This window comes from Hemibagrus wyckioides, linkage group LG17 (genome assembly GCF_019097595.1).
Source record: "Hemibagrus wyckioides isolate EC202008001 linkage group LG17, SWU_Hwy_1.0, whole genome shotgun sequence".
Taxonomy (NCBI): domain Eukaryota; kingdom Metazoa; phylum Chordata; class Actinopteri; order Siluriformes; family Bagridae; genus Hemibagrus; species Hemibagrus wyckioides.
The window spans coordinates 8,318,205-8,338,204 of NC_080726.1; the positions used below are offsets into that span (position 1 = coordinate 8,318,205).

The 20,000-nt window shown below is 38.9% G+C and overlaps 1 protein-coding gene across 1 annotated transcript in view; it reads right to left on the reverse strand.

The window, feature by feature from the left end:
- Positions 1–2,179: 2,179 nt before the first annotated feature.
- plppr5a (phospholipid phosphatase related 5a) overlaps positions 2,180–20,000 on the reverse strand; it is a 37,532-nt gene continuing 19,711 nt past the window's right edge. Inside the window, exons 5-6 of the mRNA XM_058414617.1 lie at positions 16,102–16,224; positions 2,180–2,881 (exon numbers count right to left, since the gene is read on the reverse strand). Of these exons, the coding sequence (XP_058270600.1) occupies positions 2,852–2,881; positions 16,102–16,224 (153 nt within the window). The 3' untranslated portion in view covers positions 2,180–2,851. The remainder of the gene's footprint in view (positions 2,882–16,101; positions 16,225–20,000) is intronic.

The window sequence follows — 20,000 nt, forward strand, 5'->3', positions numbered from 1 at the left end:
CAATCCCCCGCTTTTTCAACTTCTTACGTACAATTAACTCCTATTTTCTGTTTAATGCACAAAAATGAAAAACAAACACTGGTTTCATTTTAACCTGTCTTTGAAAGCTCGGAAGGAAGTAGTAGAGCCCATTAGTGCCACTAGTGAGTGTGTAGATATAAATCAAACTAAATCTGCACAATTTAGCAACCACTACACATCCACAACAGAGTACAAGCGGCACAAGCGATTCATCACATGCTATTGGGAATGTAGGGTGACACCCACCCTCTATATCAACTCAAACAGCCAAATCTGTCACCATAGGAAAGGTCATCGATGTTCATTACTCAATTATTCTCTAATAATTGCTCTAATTCAAAGTGACTGCCTTTTCTGCACACCCACAGGGCATTATCCGAGAATACACAGTTCCTTAGTCAGTGAGACTATTCTCTAAGTCCACTCTAAACAAATATTAAAATGTCATTCTGTGCATTCTAACATGACACAATTTCCTTAAAAGGTGTTCAAGTTAAAACAGGACAAAGATACGGTCGGGTTTCTTTACCAGTATACAAAGAAATGCATAGTTTATTCACAAAGCAAATATAAAACAATATAAATCTGAAGTAATTAAGTATAATGTATTCGAGTTGTTGGATTTATGTTTAATATTTGCATAATTTCCGAATAAGTTGATTTAATTCATGTTAATTCATGTTAAGTGAGCTTAATGGAAAAAAAAAAGGCATGATCAAATTAAATGGAATAAAAATGCATACATAATATAATTGAAACTGGATATTCTGGGTCTAAATATATTTCAGAACTGAGTTTATGTGAACAGAGTGACCTTATTTACTAGTTTTAGGATATTGATTATGGACGTGTTTATTCTGAACATCTGTTCTTATGCTTCCTGGAAAGATTTTCGACAGTGATTTTTACGCCAGCCTAATCTCTAAATCCAACATGAAACATAGCCGTGTTAGACGGAGACGCACAATAAACCAACCATGCGCTGGCCTTGCAGGATGTGAGTGTGACACATCTGGGATAAAGAATAATAATAAACAGCTCTGTGACAGCAAGACCTCTCTCTAAGGTAAAGATATCACTTAGAGGTAAACTGCAGATAGTCTGACAAGGCTCATCTGATAAAACGATGTCGTCCTGTGTTTATGTGGAGCACATGAAGGACGTAAACACACACACACACACACACACACACGCAGTGACTGGACAGTGTGTACTAAATCTGAGCGTGTCTAATCTTTTGTGAGTTCTTTAATCTCCAGTCAATTAAATGTGCAGGCCCCGGCTGAGCCGCTGTCTCTTACGATGACACCAAAATCAATCTTAGCTTCCGCTTTATCACGTCTTTCACACTGCAGGAAATAATGACAAAAAAATCTGTCCGACAACGTTACTCGTTTAACACATTGCTAAACAGATGGCGGTGATACAATTTTCAGGGGTTCACTCGGAGAAGAAGCCCGAGCCGTGCGATATATCAGATCGGAAAACCACAACAATGCTAAGTTCTAATGGCAGACAGTGTCTTTATATCACATAACTTCTCAATTCTGATTGGTGTTGATTCATTTTCTATATGTGCAGATAGACTGTAATTCTGGCTGCAAGGTTTAGAGTAACACACTTAACAGCTTCTACAGGGATTTGTGTGACAGATGATTCACAGAAACAAACACGTATCAAAACACGTGTTAGTATTATTGGTCTTCAGCGTCAGTGCTTCTACTTTGTAGAAGTAAAGAAGCTGTAACCTGATGTTTTCTTACTTAGGAAACTCTTCAGGATGATTAGCTTTGACCTTTTTCATGACAAGCTTGGTTTTGTTTTGTTATCTAGTCTTATTGGTGAGCGATTAAGGGTCTTGTTTAGGGGTTCAGCAGTGGCAGCTTGGTGGACCTGGGATTCGAGCTCACAACCTTCCGATCAGTATTTCAACACCTTAAACACACCTTAAGCTGCAACATCCTATTTTAAACGCTTACAAATTTCAAGGTAAAGCCAAACGGATGAACGAACAAATGTTTATAGCTGCTATAACATAAATAATAACTTGATAACTTGTGCCTAGACATTCCATACCATTAAATATAGCTATAAAGAAACAAAAAGTGTGGTGGTGGACATTATTTAATACAAAAAAATGTAATCAGAATAAGAGGAATATCTTTAAGAGCCACTTTAATTGGGGTGGTTAAATTAAGTAACGTCACAATGAGCCACATCACACCCGCTTGCTTTGATTATTTCCCTATAACAGCACACCCCGTCATCTTTTATTCGTTATGTAGCATTTCTTTAAAGACAATCAACAAGAAGAAAATAATATCAATCATCACAGACATTAACAACAATACCAACAAATAACAACAACGCACAATGGACAGATTGGAAAGTATTGCTGAGACAATGATTTGTTTATGTACAACACTAATGAACTCATCTATATATGGACAGTAAAATGAATGCATGGGTTAACGGATGTAATGTAACACACAACCTGTTAACACCTAGACAAATGGCCAAAGGTTTTAAGTAAGACAGCAAGAATGCACTATGCATACCGTTGCTTTGCAACATTACTTCCTGATGCTGTATTCAAGGACGCTGATACAAACTGCTCATTTTTATATCTTTATAAAAATAGGAATATGTTCTACATTTGGTAAAAGAACAACACAAAGGAAAATCTGGGTTTATACTAATTGCTGCAGTTATTTATGGTACAAGAAAAAAAATAAAAATAAAAAATCCCTCAAAAATAACATTGCGCTTGTGTTTCAACAAGAGCTGCAGCGTTTTCTTCGTATTTTGTAAATTTCCGAAGACATCACCGTCATGTGACCTCGGCATAGGTGATGGGACTCTGAAAGCAAGATAAACAAAACAAGAATATTATTCACACATTTCTATTATTATTATTATTATTATTATTATTATTATTATTATTATTATAACAACAACAACAATAATAATAATAATAATAATAATAATAATAATAATAATAATAATAATAATTATTATTATTATTATTATTATTATTATTATTATTATTATTATTATTATTATTATGTCACATCTGCTTTCTCTGCAGAGCCAGGAGAAAATCCTGCTGTTCTTTAATCCTGTTCAGACTTTAAGACTCTCAAAGTCACCTGAACACTATCACTATCTCTCCTGCTTCCTGTTTAGCTTTCAGAACCAGAATCCAGAATCATCTTTCTTGCCAAGTACTGTGGGTTTTACATCTACTGTACAGGGAATTTTTCCTTGGTGTATTGGTGTAAAGCATAGCTAAACAACTCTGAGAATAAACATTACAAAATATAAAGAAAAAGAGAAATGTAAGCAAGAAGAAATGCTACATTCGATGCCGATGCTACATTAACTGTACATTAATGGACCGGTGGAAAGCTTGCAGTTTGCGGTAGGAAGGTAAGTCTGAGTCATGTGCGTTAATGTGATGCATATGAACACAACCAAGGAGGTTTGTGCGTCATCTTCAGGAGGTTTGCTATTTGCCATTTAAACCACATAAACTCTGTTGTTCTTTTAGAGTTTTCATGTTTTGTTCCAACTCTGAACCTTCTTGCGTTTTGTATTTTCCAGGTTTGCTTTCAGAGATTTGTGCCTGCAGAGTTCTGTTTGTCCAGTCGATTGCCTGATTCTGCCTAATGACTTGGATTTAAGGAAAACTACATTCATAAATGAAGAACAAAAAAACAAAAAAATCCATGAGGTGCTCCACCTTCTACTATCCGAGCATGGAGCATGTTTCAGACTGGATGTTTGTGTTTTATGTTTTATAGCATTTTCTGGATTTAGGGTTTTGGAATAGAGGTTAGTCATAGGGTTAGTGTTTAAGGTTAAGATTATGTTTAAAGAAGGAGTTGGATCAGCTCCAGCTCCACCTCCTGGGCTTTTAGCTCTGTGGTAAGGACATTTGAGGATCTCCATCTTTATAACAACTTGCTGAAGACAGACATATAGTAACACTGTAATTAATTCCTTAATGATTTAGAAGCCAACCTGGTGGTTTGGTTTTGTGTCCAGATATAAATGATGTAAAAGAAACACAGGCCTAAAGGCATTCGAGACCAATTTAAAAACAGATTTAAGTCTGTTCACGTAAACAACTTTGGATCAGCCGACTCTACATTAATATTAAAGCTGCTTTCCGATTATGCACGGCTCTTTATCAGTCATCTGTGTTGGAAAGGGGAAAAAAAGGAATTAATTAAACTAATGGATTAATTTTATGAAGCATTATCACAGTTTCTAAGTCAAATATATAGTATAGAGTCACCCTACACTCTGACAAATGCCTTAACAATTTTCAAGATAAACGATGTAGCCTTGACATAACCCATTACAGAGTGAATGCTAGCCATGCACTGCAGGCACACACAGTTTGTCTTTGGCAGTAGGATAATCTTGATGGACTGTCTGCTGCTTCCTCTAAATGCCCTTTCACTCACCCTAATATGAATCCAGAATGAAGCTGGGGAAGTCACGTTGATCTATTCATCATATGACTACAGAATAAGTGCTGCTTTCTCTACAAACCTAACGCAGGACAAAGCCATCAGAGTTGAATATCGTAGCTCTCGGAGTTATGAGTTCCTGAAGGTTAAGTAAATGAGAGTTAATGAAGATTGCTCAGTAGTGATCAGGATGACACTCATGATCTGTGATTAACTTCCTTTTCCTAATACAGCAATCCTGAATGTCTAACATCCAACATACACATCACATGCACTCACTTTAAGAACGATAGAGTATTGATTCTGTGTGAATCTTTAAGTCATGTTCATAGTCGCAAAGGCTCAACCAGATTCATGTACACATTTCACTGATATGGTCCAAGCCCTGCAATTTCATCAGAAATTATTTATTCAAAATATGAGAACTTAAATCATGCGAAAACATAACTTTCAATGGAGCTGATTTACAGGTCCAAACAAATCCTCAAATTAAAAATAATATATATATATATATATATATATATTGTCCGTTACTCTTTTAACTCTTTATTTTTAGACACAGAACTAAGGGCTAAAAAGTCAAATTAACCTTTTCACACATGCACTTTATGTATATAAGATCATTTTACTTTTTAGCCCTTAGGTCTGTCATCTTATGTAACTCTGTGTCTTTGTGTAGCACCAGGGTCCTAAAGGAACACTCTTTCATGTCACTGTGTACCGCATCAGCTACGTATATAGGGTTGAAATAAATGACAATACAAGCTTCTTGACTCACGACTCTTACTGAAATTAACAGCATTATATCAGTGAATATAGAGATTAAGGGAAGTCAGGTTTCTGCATGTGCAATTGTGTTTATTTAAAATTTCTTTTTTCTTTTATTTTTTATGGTTATGCTTTAGTTTTTATACTTGATATAATGACATTTTGAAGTGCAAAACAAGCTGTAAAACATTAGATTCATTCTAATCACGTGAATACAAGACACACATACAAAGATACATGCATGAAATTTAGGTGTGTTATTTAACAAATAATAAACATACCTACACAAATTTATTCATTATATTATATTATATTATATTATATTATATTATATTATATTATATTATATTATATTATATTATATTATATTATATCATATCATATTATATCATATCATATCATATCATATCATATCATATCATGAGGGCATTGGTGGCTCAGTGGTAGGTTTCTCGCCTACCATGTGGAAGGCCCAAACCCCTTCCAATGGATGCTGTGCCGGTCCTATGCCCGGATAAAATGGGAGGGTTGTGTCAGGAAGGGCATCCGGCATAAAATCTCTGCTAGGTTGTTGTGCTGACCAGTTGGTCCGCTGTGGCGACCCCTCACACACAAGGGGGCAGCCGAAAGATCAAAAACAGCATATAATATAATATAATATAATCCATATAATATAATCCAGGGGACACCCTGGACAGGTCTGTATTGTATTATATTATATTATATTATATTATATTATATTATATTATATTATATTATATTATATTATATTATATTATATTATATTATATTATATTATATTATATTATATCATATTATATTATATTATCATACCATATGCAGTATCATATAAGTTCTTAGTTCCCTAGCAGCATTGTATACTGTATATAGAATATTTCATATATATGTATTTCTCTTGTAATCGGAAGCAGTCTCTGGCAAAAGACTCTGCTTTGGGATTAATAAAGTTCAATTCAATTCAATTTTATTTGTATAGCGCTTTTATCAGTGTACATTGTCTCAAAGCAGCTTTACAGAGCATAAGAAACATAAGAAACTTAGATGTTAGACAAAATCATCCCTAGTGAGCAAGACTGAGGCAACTGTGGCAAGGAAAAACTCCCTTAGATAGTATGAGGAAGAAACCTTGAGAGGAACCAGACTCAGAAGGGAACCTCATCCTCATTTGGGTGACCCTGGAGAGTGTGATTATAAATGATTATAAACACTGGAGAGTGCGATTATGAACAATGTCCTTTCTACAGTCATGTACAGTCAGTTGTGGGAAAGTTCTGTCTTATCTTATGCTATCTTATCTTATCTTATCTTATCTTATCTTATCTTATCTTATCTTATCTTATCTTATCTTATCTTATCTTATCTTATCTTATTATGTTATATTAAATAAATGAAGCAGAAGAATTTCATTTTCCTGCTGTTTTATTTTGTATAATGTAATGTTAGACGAGCAAAGATAAAATAGCACATGAAAAACATAGAACCCATTATCATAGAGTTTAGTACATCACGCCCATTATCCCATTGAGCAAAACCTTTTATTACTTGATGTTTTCAAGAAGAACATCATTAAGTGCTACAGAACATTTCGGCTGTAGTGTGTTAATCTGTTAGTGAACTGGACAGAGCATTTTTAAACAGAACACCACCTTCAGTAGTTTATCAGAAAAACAAAAACAAATACACACGTTTCAACAATTTACACGTCTTTGACAAGTAAACACACTGGATCTAAAAAAATATATAAAGAGACATGCTGTACCTTAAAGTGTAATTTTTGTCAAACTATATACCACTTTTCTCTAACAGCAGCATGGACAGTACTTCTGGCAGACGCTTCATATACACAGATGGTTATTTTCCTGTGAGATGTTTATTTAGTATATTTAAAAGGAATCTCCACATTTGTAGTAACCATCAGAGGTAAGGCTGAGAGGTAATCTTAAGTTTTCTGACACACAGCTGAGGGTAAAGTGTCAAGCTGTGAAGTTTTTCCTTCAAAAATCCTGGAGAGAGAATGACTGTTTATAACTACACCAATCATGCATGCAACATTGTGTTGGTCCCCCGTAAACAGCCCTGACCCGTCGAGGCATGGACTCCACTAGATCCCTGAAAGTGTGATTGTGGTATCTGGCACCAAGATGTTAGCAGCAGATCCTTTAAGTCCTGTAAGTTGCAAGGTGGGGCCTCCATGGATCAGTCTTGTTTGTGCAGCACATCCCACAGATGCTCAATTGAATTGAGATCTGGGGAATTTGGAGGCAACACCTGAAAATGGTTGTTGTGCTTATCAAACCATTCCTGAACCATGGCGCATTATCCTGCTGAAAGAGGCCACAGCCATCAGGAAAGACCGTTTCCATAAAAGGTAGGTGGTAGGTGTCAAAGTAACATCCACATGAATGTCAGGACCCAAGGTTTCCCAGCAGAACATTGCCCAAAGCATGAAACTGCCTCCGCGGCTTGCCTTCTTCCCATAGTGCATCCTGGTGCCATGTGTTCCCCAGGCAAGATAGATACTGACCACTGCAGACCGGGAACACCCGACAAGAGCTGCAGTTTTGGAGATGCTCTGATCCAGTCATCTAGCCAACACAATTTGGCCCTTCGTCAAACTCGCTCAAATCCTTACACTTGTCCATTTTTCCTGCTTCTAACATCAACTTTGAGGACAAAATGTTCACTTGCTGCCTAATATATCCCACCCACTAACAGGTGCCATGATGAGGAGATACTCAGTGTTATTCACTTCACCTCTCAGTGGTCATAATGTTATGGCTGATCGGTGTAAGTGATAACAGGACATAACTTGTTTCATGGATGTTCCACAACAATAAATGTACTTATAAATGGATAAAAAAAAAACATGACATGCCATTTCTTAATAAATAAGTAATTGTTAGCATTACTTTAGTATAAAAGAAATGGATTCAGGATGTGTTGTTAAAGAATAAGCATCAGGTGTTGATTCTCCCCTTCATTACATTACAATGTAAAAAGATACATACTTTATATAATTTTATTTCTTATCTTGTTGTATGGATAATTATACTTCTGCTGGATGATATAAACCTGATCAGATCATGTTCAGACTTAGTACAGATTTACATAATGGCTAATTACTGCACTTCTGTAGAAATAATTTATGCTATGTTTTCTTTTCAAAATGTAACAATAACGATATAAAAATACCTCATAGCAGGTAGTAATTAACTCTTCCACAAGCACAACTTAAATTTGCATTTTCATTGTAATTTCTATAATTTTGCCCATGGGGAAGCGAAATTAGTGCGACAACACAGACAAACACACTCCTGCCTCAAGCAAGCAGAACAGATGATGCTTAAAAATGATCCCAAGTGACTGTAATAAGCCTTTTATGTAATAATCACATATTCATTTTCGTGTGCTTATGAATACCTAGCATTTGTGTTTTAAGACTGGGCATCTGCTGAGTAGCTGTTCTAAAAGACGTGCACTATTTTAATAAAATCACAACTGAGTACAAGTCTAGAGAAAATAAATTGATCTGAATAGGAAAATCAGTCCAACAGGCTCCCATGTGGCTGAAGAAAATCTGATTTGAATGGAAAAGCTAAAAGGTTAAAAACTGATTCTGCCATTGAAAATCGATGTGAACAAAACGAGAGAGAGAGAGAGAGAGAGAGAGAGAGAGGCAGAGAGAGAAATAGAGGCAGAGACACAGAGAGAGAGAGAGAGAGAGAGAGAGAGAGACAGAGAGAGAGAGAGAGAGAGAGAGAGAGAGAGAGACAGAGAGACAGAGAAATAGAGCCAGAGAGAAAATTGGGGGAAAAAACACAGAGAAAGAGAGAGAGAAATAGAGGCAGAGAGAGAAATAGAGGCAGAGACACACAGAGAGAGAGAGAGAGAGAGAGAGAGAGAGAGAGAGAGAGAGAGAGAGAGAGAGAGAGAGAGACAGAGAGACAGAGAGACAGAGAAATAGAGCCAGAGAGAAAATTGGGGGAAAAAACACAGAGAAAGAGAGAGAGAAATAGAGGCAGAGAGAGAAATAGAGGCAGAGACACAGAGAGAGAGAGAGAGAGAGAGAGAGAGAGAGAGAGAGAGAGAGAGAGAGAGAGACAGAGAGACAGAGAAATAGAGCCAGAGAGAAAATTGGGGAAAAACACAGAGAAGAGAGAGAAATAGAGGCAGAGAGAGAAATAGAGGCAGAGACACACAGAGAGAGAGAGAGAGACAGAGAGAGAGAGAGAGAGAGAGAGAGAGAGAGAGAGAGACAGAGACAGAGAAATAGAGCCAGAGAGAAAATTGGGGGAAAAAACACAGAGAAAGAGAGAGAGAAATAGAGGCAGAGAGAGAAATAGAGGCAGAGACACAGAGAGAGAGAGAGAGAGAGAGAGAGAGAGAGAGAGAGACAGAGAAATAGAGCCAGAGAGAAAATTGGGGGGAAAAACACAGAGAGAGAGAGAGAGAGAGACAGAGAAATAGAGCCAGAGAGAAAATTGGGGGAAAAACACACAGAGAGAGAGAGAGAGAAATAGAGGCAGAGAGGCAGAGACACACAGAGAGAGAGAGAGAGAGAGAGAGAGAGAGAGAGAGAGAGAGAGAGAGAGCGAGAGAGAGAAAGAAATAGAGCCAGAGAGAAAATTGGGGGAAAAAACACAGAGAGAGAGAGAGAAATAGAGGCAGAGAGGCAGAGACACACACAGAGAGAGAGAGAGAGAGAGAGAGAGAGAGAGAGAGAGAGAGAAATAGAGGCAGAGACGCAGAGAGAGAAATAGAGGCAGAGACACAGAGAGAGAAATAGAGGCAGAGAGACAGAGAGAGAGAGAGAGAGAGAGAGAGAGACAGACAGAGAGACAGAGAAATAGAGCCAGAGAGAAAATTGGGGGAAAAAACACAGAGAGAGAGAGAGAAATAGAGGCAGAGACACAGAGAGAGAGAGAGAGAGAGAGAGAGAGAGAGAGAAATAGAGGCAGACTGTGTTCATTAAAAGGACAGAAACTAACCCCACTACACACACACAGCCCAGTAATCTGTACAACATCCAGAAACCATACAGATGGGGCCCAAAACAGCACAGAACTGTTCCAGAAAGCAATAGGCAGCCAGGAAATTCAAACACTATTAGACAGCTTTATAAACACGACATACACTCACAGTAACAAAGGCATCAATCTCGCAGTTAGAAATATAAATCATATTTTCATTAGAACCGCACAAATAAGTCAATTAAAACGATTCAGTAACATACCTAAAAATCCAACCGATGATAAGTGGTTTGACACAGAATGCCAAAATATTAGAAAAGAATTAAGAAAATTATCCAATCAAAAACACAGAGATCCAAATAATGCAGAATTACGCCTTCGTTACTGTGACACTTTAAGACTCAGAATCAAAAAAGCCCAATATACCAAAAAACAACTGATACTAATTGAGGAGTCCATAAACACTACCAGTTTCTGGGAGCACTGGAAAAATCTAAATAAATCTAAATCTGAACTGGCAATACAAAATGGTGACATATGGGTCAGTCACTTCAAATCAATTTATACTCTTAACAACAACAACAACAAAACGTAACAAAACATTATCATTAAAAAATTGAACACATTAGAATTGGCTATAAAAGACTCCCAAAATCCTCTGGACTCCCCCATTACTGAGTGGGAACTCTCAAAAACATTGGTCACTCTAAAACCCAAAAAAGCAAGTGGACCTGACAACATCCTTAATGACATGATTAAAATTCACAAGTAAAAAATTCCAATTGGCAATTCTTAAATTATTTAACATGATTCTGAGTCTAGGTCATTTCCCTGACACCTGGACTCAAGGTCTTATAACACCCATCTTCAAAAGTGGAGATAAATTCGACCCCAATAACTACCGAGGCATCTGTGTGAACAGTAACCTGGGGAAGGTTTTATGCAGCATCATTAACTCCAGACTTATATACTTCCTTATGAAACACAGTGTCTTGAGTAAAAGTCAAATTGGATTCATACCAAATCACCACACCGGTGATCATATTTACACCCTACACACCCTGATTGACCGACACGTTAACCAAAAGAAAATATTTGCATGTTTCATAGATTTCCAAAAAGCTTTTGATTCCATTTGGCACAAAGGTTCATTTTATAAAATTCTCGAAAGTGGTGTAGGGATAAAACATATGATATTATCAAATCCATGTACATGAACAATAAGTGCGGAATTAAAATCGGCAACAAAAGAACAAAATTCTTTCATCAGGAGCGTGGAGTGAGACAGGGCTGCTGCCTGAACCCAACACTCTTTAATATATACACTATATTGCCAAAAGTATTCGCTCACCCATCCAAATAATCAGAATCAGGTGTTCCAATCACTTCCATGGCCACAGGTGTATAAAATCAAGCACCTAGGCATGCAGACTGTTTTTACAAACATTTTGAAAGAATGGGTCGCTCTCAGGAGCTCAGTGAATTCCAGCGTGGAACTGTGATAGGATGCCACCTGTGCAACAAATCCAGTCGTGAAATTTCCTCGCTCCTAAATATTCCACAGTCAACTGTCAGCTGTATTATAAGAACGTGGAAGTGTTTGGGAACAACAGCAACTCAGCCACGAAGTGGTAGGCCACGTAAACTGATGGAGCGGGGTCAGCGGATGCTGAGGCGCATAGTGCGAAGAGGTCGCCAACTTTCTGCAGAGTCAATCGCTACAGACCTCCAAACTTCATGTGGCCTTCAGATTAGCTCAAGAACAGTGTGCAGAGAGCTTCATGGAATGGGTTTCCATGGCCAAGCAGCTGCATCCAAGCCATACATCACCAAGTGCATTGCAAAGCGTCGGATGCAGTGGTGTAAAGCACGTCGCCACTGGACTCTAGAGCAGTGGAGACGCGTTCTCTGGAGTGACGAATCGCGCTTCTCCATCTGGCAATCTGATGGATGAGTCTGGGTTTGGCGGTTGCCAGGAGAACGGTACTTGTCTGACTGCATTGTGCCAAGTGTAAAGTTTGGTGGAGGGGGGATTATGGTGTGGGGTTGTTTTTCAGGATCTGGGCTTGTCCCCTTAGTTATGCTTCAGCATACCAAGACATTCTGGACAATTCCATGCTCCCAACTTTGTGGGAACAGTTTGGAGCTGGCCCCTTCCTCTTCCAACATGACTGTGCACCAGAGCACAAAGCAAGGTCCATAAAGACATGGATGACAGAGTCTGGTGTGGAGGAACTTGACTGGCCTGCACAGAGTCCTGACCTCAACCCGATAGAACACCTTTGGGATGAATTAGAGCGGAGACTGAGAGCCAGGCCTTCTCGTCCAACATCGGTGTGTAACCTCACAAATGTGCTTCTGGAAGAATGGTCAAAAATTCCCATAAACACACTCCTAAACCTTGTGGACAGCCTTCCCAGAAGAGTTGAAGCTGTTATAGCTGCAAAGGGTGGACCGACATCATATTGAACCCTATGGATTAGGAATGGGATGTCACTTAAGTTCATATGCGAGTCAAGGCAGGTGAGCGAATACTTTTGGCAATATAGTGTATATTAATGAATTGGCCTCCATATTAGATCTCTCGACAGCACCCGGTCTCACTTTACACAATTCAGAGGTCAAATTCCTGCTGTACGCAGATGACCTGGTCCTGCTGTCCCCCAGTGTTCATGGTCTACAGCAGAACCTGGACCTGCTGCAGCAGTACTGTCAGACCTGGGCCCTGACAGTCAACCTCAAAAAGACCAAAACTATTATCTTTCAGAAAAGATCCAGATGTCACGGAAACACAACACAGTTTACCATAGGAACACACAAAATAGAAAACTGTAAAGAGTACAGCTACTTAGGACTGAAACTGAGTTCCACAGGAAGTTTCAGTCCAGCAGTGAATGAGCTGACAGAGAAAGCACGCAGGGCGTTCTACACCATCAAAAAACAAATACAGATCCACATCCCAATTCCAATCTGGCTCAAATTATTCCAATCAATAATCAAACCTATTCTGCTGTATGGGAGTGAGGTCTGGGGGCCACTGACACACCAAAACTTCACACAATGGGATAAACACCCAGCTGAAATCATCCACACACAATTCTGTAAATCTATTCTACAAATCCACAGGAACACCACAAACACCGGCTGCCGAGCCGAATTAGGCCACTTTCCCACTGCTTCTCAAAATTCAGAAAAGATCCATCAAATATTGGCTCCACCTAAAACACAGTGACCCCCAGAGCTATCACTACAAATCCCTGCAGTGCCAAGAGCTGTGCAGAGAGAAGAGTGTCCTCACCCGGCTGGTCCGGACCCTCAGCTCACCAACACACACTAACACACTTCTACATCAGGAGCAGATGCACACAAGAACAATCAGACCTCACCACATTATAACACAACAACAACACATCACACACTGGAACACACACACAAGCACAAAGTAAAATGCAGTGCTATCTGGCCCTAAACCGACAGTACACTGTAGCTGAATACCTGAGCACAGTGACTGACCACCAGCACAGAACCACACTGACCAAGTACAGACTCAGCGCACACACACACTGGCCATCGAGATGGGCCGCTATAAGAAATCGTGGCTCCCTACAGAGCAGAGAGTGTGCACACAGTGTAACAACAACACAGTGGAGACAGAGCTACACTTCCTAACAGAATGTCAAAAATTCCAACATCTATGTCAAATATATTTCAAAAAATTCCAGTTACTCCATCCCCAGTTCTCCCTCCTGACCAACACTGAAAAACTGACCATCCTGTTGGGGGAGAGGAAGGAGAGCTGCGTTCTATCAGGACAGTACGTATCTGCCTGCCACAAGCTGAGGGACAGTCAGTGACCCACCCAAACACACACACATAGCCCTGCTTGTCTTAAGATCTAATTAATTATATTTATTATATTCTCTCTTATTTATGTTTTCCTGGAGACTCAGTGTTCTCATAAATGTGTTGGTTGATAAGAGATGTTCTTCTCTTTATATTAATGCTTTGGCATGTATATGGTCATGCCAATAAAGCTTACTGAAATTGAACTGAATTGAAATAGAAGCAGAGACACAGAGAGAGAGAGAGAGAGAGAGAAACAGAGGCAGAGAGAAATAGAGGCAGAGACACAGAGAGAGAGAAAGAGAGAGAAAAAGAGAGAGAGAGAGAGAGAGAGAAAGAGAGAGAGAGAGAGAGAGAGAGTGCATTAAATCAATCAAAACATCTTAACTACTTCAGTTTTAATAAAAGCACAGGGAGTCTCAACAAAAGCATTGCCATGTGTGCAACACCACCATAAAATATTCTGACAGCGCCATAAAGCTTGCTACACACCTACTAAGCTAGCATGCTGTCACGTTAAGCAGAGGGGAGCCTGCACCTGCACCTACAGGCATCAGGTAATGCTACTTATAGCAGTTTCAGTTACTTTGTTTGCAAGGACATGCTCTCCTATAGTGTTAGAGAAAATGAAAATGTAATTCAGACTCATGATAGCTGTGCTTTAGCACGGATACACAATACTGAACTGGCAGCATTTTAGTTAGATGTGCATGCATGTGCTATATGAAAACAATAACAGTTTGTGTGTCATGGTAATGTCAGTGAGCATAACACTACACTACCCATCAACCCCAGCGTGCCAGATATCACGCCCACCTGTTCCCTGATTAGCACCACTATTTAAGTTTTGGTTTTTCAGAGCTTCACTGTGAAGCATTCGTGTGTGTGTGCACGTTTTTGCCTTGTGTCCACAGTTCAGGTTGTCTCCTCTATAATACCTGACACTTTATAGAGAATTCAGTGGTGGGCCATCAAGGCCAGCAAGGCCTTCTCTGCTGGCCTAAACAGCAGTGAGCTGAATCACTGACTTGCATTTAATATGTGTATTAAATTATTCCCAATAGTCTATTCTCTACATTTCATAGCTATTCTCTCGGTTGCGCTGCTTCCAGTAGTGTATATTTATGATAAGAGTATTTATCCAATCATATTTCAGACATCATGTGTTGCCAGGGTAAAAGAAATCTGCCTTAAGGCCTTCAGAATCAGTAGTGCAGGCGCCCGTAGCTTTAAAATAAGTGGCAATGAAATTGTTACATTAACCAATCAGATTTCGAGTTGGCGTCACTGGGGCCATCTAGCAGGCGTACGATTACGTCAGCAATTTCCCGTCCTTTGATTGGATAATTGGAGTAGAAATTTCTTCCTTGCTCTAGTCCAGGGGTGTCCAATCCTATCCAAAAAGGGCCAGTGTGGGTGCAGGTTTTCATTCCAACCAAGCAGAAGTCACATCAGAGTCTACTGAAAGCAAAGATCAACTTTTTAAACAGGTGGAATCAGATGTAGCTTCTGCTCGATTGGAATGAAAACCTGAACCCACGCTGACCCTTTGCAGATACGATTGGACAACACTGTTCTTGTTCATGCAGACCTGGGCTTGTTATTTTGACACTGATCCTGTTTGTCGATTTGGATCTTTTGGCATTGTGTTATTAAAACTTTCTTACATGCACTTGCATCTGTCTTCATTATAACAACTACAGTAAACAGAAGTGCATCAACTCCTTACTTGTTTAACTTTTTTACAATTTTTGTATTGTACTAAATGCTACATACGAATTAGCAGCTGAAAGAGGCACATTCACCCATCTAACTATGTACACTTCCACACTGATGACAATACAGTAAGAAATCTTCACTTGTACGTGAATATTCGTGGCATTTTTACATTACATCTCAGTTTGAAATGGTTCTGAAAGAGCATGATGTTTTTCATCAAAATGAACTAGAATCCTTCTCTTATTATAATACAGTAAACCAGTGTTGCATCAGTTCTTTACCTGTGAGACGATGTATTTCTCCATCCTGGGCTCTCCAAGCATAGGAGTGTTGGATACATTCTCCTCAGGCGGTATTTCACTCAGCAGAGATTTCCCTTTGAAGTTCTTCACTACACAAACCACCTTCCAGAGAAAAACACAGAGAAAACAAGCATTTCAAACCTCCAGAAAAACCCAGCAGCAGTCACTGAGTGGACTCACTGGCTCCTTTATAGAAGGCCATAAATAATGGCTTATGTAATTTTGCAGGGTGATCTCGCATGAATAGTTGCCCTAAATGAAGCACTGTGTGTCCCACAGCATAATCATCCATTACCCAGGCAAAAACAACATTTTCAGTGAGGCAGGGACAATATAGGCAATGTTCCAATAGATAGTAGAGGATGATTTTAAATGGAGCACAGCACAAAGCCCTATGGTCAACTTCATAGAGATCCAGCAATATATATGATCTTCTTCAATGCACACTTTAAAATCTTATAGCTATTTCTTTGACAGATCACTGGACACCACTGGAGTCATCTACGTTTGCTTTAAAAATGATCACAAAATCAAGGAACCAAAGTAAAACGAAAGACTCATTTAAAGCAGCCGGTGATCCAGTGTCCAGTGATCCAGTGTAATGTGATTCAGAACTGTTTCAGTATGATTCACTGCTGCATAAACAATACATTTTAGTAAAAACAAAAATTGTATTGAGGGATTTAGATACTAAGGAAACTTGTGCACTGATTTGAATCTGAGCCAACTGAAAATTACAGTCTGGATACCAATCCAGCAAAGTATATAAGCAGATCAACCCGAGTATTGAACAAATAGTCGATAAACCTGGCAGTGGTTCAGCAAATCTGTGAACTAGCCTAGCTTCTGTAACAGGTTATCTGTTTGTCTAATCACATGCATTTACGTACTGTAAACTGTTTAGCTAAAGGCTACTCATTGGACTAGAGTCTGGCTAAAGACTTTATGTTCTAAAGGGGATCACTAATGATTAAGTATTAACACATAACTTTTGCCATCAGTCATTTAGTTTAATTGTTTATCTGGTTTTTTTTTATGTATCTAGACCTTATTTTAATTTTACTTGAAATCTCTTGCCATAAATTGATACCATGTGACATTAGGATAGTGTAATAGCCGAGTTTCTCCATCCCCAATTCCCCAAACTCTCATTTCCACATGGACAAATAGGTCACAGTCTCAAAGAAACACTTATTTTCCACCCAAAACCAACGGCAATGTTATTTTCTCTCAGCATGAATCAACCAAGCAACAGCTCCCACACTGCACCCATACTACTGAACACTTTACACATTGACCTTTGGTTGTTTTAGCACCCTGGTGCTTTCTCAGAGCTGAGAACAACACTTGGTCAAAGCTTTCCTTTTCAGAGCTGCCCTTTATTGAAGCAAGATGTCTAATTTTTTATTTAGAATATACCAAAAACTAATTGCCGAATTTTATTTTCGTTTGGTGTCGAATACAAGCCCCCATCATGCCCCTCTAGATACTTGACCTAATTGCGTTCTCACAATAAAGGGGGATGCTCCTTGCTAACTGCACGGTCTATATGGGTGAGGAGGAGCACCCACCAGGTATATGCTGATCATTTACATTTATATTGACTCACTCGGCAGAATGACTTCCAAAATATGCCAAAGGCAAAACATACAAAGAGATGTTGCTAAGGCTGTGTGTTATTTCTAGTAGACTCTGGAAGGTATCCAGGGAAGTATGTTTAATCATATGTCAGATATTTTTATCAAAAGCAACTTCAGACAGAATCTAATCCAAGCACACAGTGGTGTTAAGTGCCTTGCTCCAGGGCTCAGCAGTGGTTCTCTGGCAGACCTGGGATTTGAACTCATAATCTTCCAATAACAAGCTCAGAATGTGAGCTTCCACATCCCTCTGAAGTTCTGTTTCATCAGCAGAGCACTGGTAAACCAGGTCCTGAGGCCAGTAATTTAAAATATAAGAAGAAATCTAGCCCAAAAACTGAGCCCTGGGGAAGTCCTGGGATGTAGCTTGGTAGTGATGAAACCTCTCCAGGCCACATGGTAAGATCGATTCTGTAGATATGATAAAAATAAACCAAGGTCAGATTTTCTTGTTGAAATCAGCAAAAATAGTGATAAGGATCTTGGGATTCGTAGTGTGATGGGGAAGAAGCAGAAAGAATGAAAGCAGGGTTTTTTTCCCCCCCTAGCTTTGTATAGAGCTTCAGTGACTGAAAGCCAGGAAGACTGTAGAATATCTATCCTTGCATTCATACTGATCTGTATCCAATAGGTTGTTCAAGGATTATTTAATCCGTTTTGTAGTATAATGAGACAATTTTTGTTACTTTAAAGCACAAGCAGCGTTTTGGTGCATCATTTGTACTGTATACACTAAATCTAGTCCATGTAAGACTGTCAATCACATTCATTCTGCCTGGCTGGCATTGCACCAGTCTTCAACATACAGCTTGTGTGTCCACAAGATGGTGCCATGTCAGCATTTTGGGCTAAACCTGACTGGGTTACTAGGGTGGCCCGGTCACCAGATGCTCATCTGTAGGCACCACCCCTAGGTCTGGTTCGGGCAGTGAGTCCGATTAAGCTTCATTTGTACCTTTCTTGGGTGTTTTGCTCTTTGTCTGACCTCTCCCCTCAGATCTGTCCACCAAGGTCGGCCCTACTGAGAGCATTAAACTTCTTTGACATAAGGATCACTAAAATGCCTTTGAGTAAGACATGGTTTCAATCCAAGTATCCTAAATGCAAACCAGACCCAGGACCTATTGAAAATATTATAGCTCAGGGATGTATGGGGGATATACTGTATATCAGAGAAAAGATACTTCCCTAATGTTTTCTAATGGCTTCAGATGAACCTGTAAAAGCTAAGCTGAGGTTAGCTCTATAAGCTAGACGTCAAGCTCCACGGCAGAGTCTGATACCCTATTTATTATTAAATGTGACCAAGAATTGAATACTTGCATAGAAAGAAGCAATTTACATGACAAGGCAGATAAAGCACAGACCTTTTCCCATAGCCTTTCAGAAAGCATGTGCTAAGTGCTTCACACAAGACTCCTGAATAATTTGTCAAGACAGGATTCAGGGAACTTTTTTTTTTTTTGACCCAGTGAAAAACTTTCAGTGTGATTAGAAGTTTGTTTTAATTCCCAAAACTTCAGAAGTATATACTGTACACCATATGCAGACATGCACACATCCTATCAGATTACACCATTAATATTCTGGAAGTCTTGGCCTACAAAAGATAACAGACATCACGCATAGAGCGCCTGAGGCTGAGGCTAACCCAGTGTTAATTATAAGTTCTTTCTTTAATTTCTCATCCTTCTGTAGCTCACTGCATGGCAGAACAAAATCCCTGTTTACAATTGCCCCATAACGATTTTCTGATTTAAATACATTTTATTTCCATTTTGCCCAGAGTGACACATCAATAAAATCCCAGTGACCCATGGAAATAGAGGTTATGACTGGACACGAGTCTGTCTTTCACCTGTGACTGGGAATAATGAAGGAAACGAATTTTATGTTGCAGTGTATTTTACTGTGCTCACAAATGATGCTTTATTGACTTATAAAAAAAGGCCTCAGCTTTCTTCAGCACGCCATTACTGAAATTAGGGTCTAGAAACCGATCAAGGAGGATCAAAAAGATGGAGAACTGTATTTTAATAATTATCAAAACCACAATTACGCAATTATATTAATCCCTAAAATTGTTATGAGTAATCTCCCATCTGTGTTGACTGCTGTCAGAGCAGTGAAGATTCTGTAAGAAAGGATCCTTTGTTGATGTTTTTGTAACTGATTAAATCAAAAATCTTTCCTGGTAGTGAATTAGATTTATTATACCGCCATGCAATAAGATTAAAC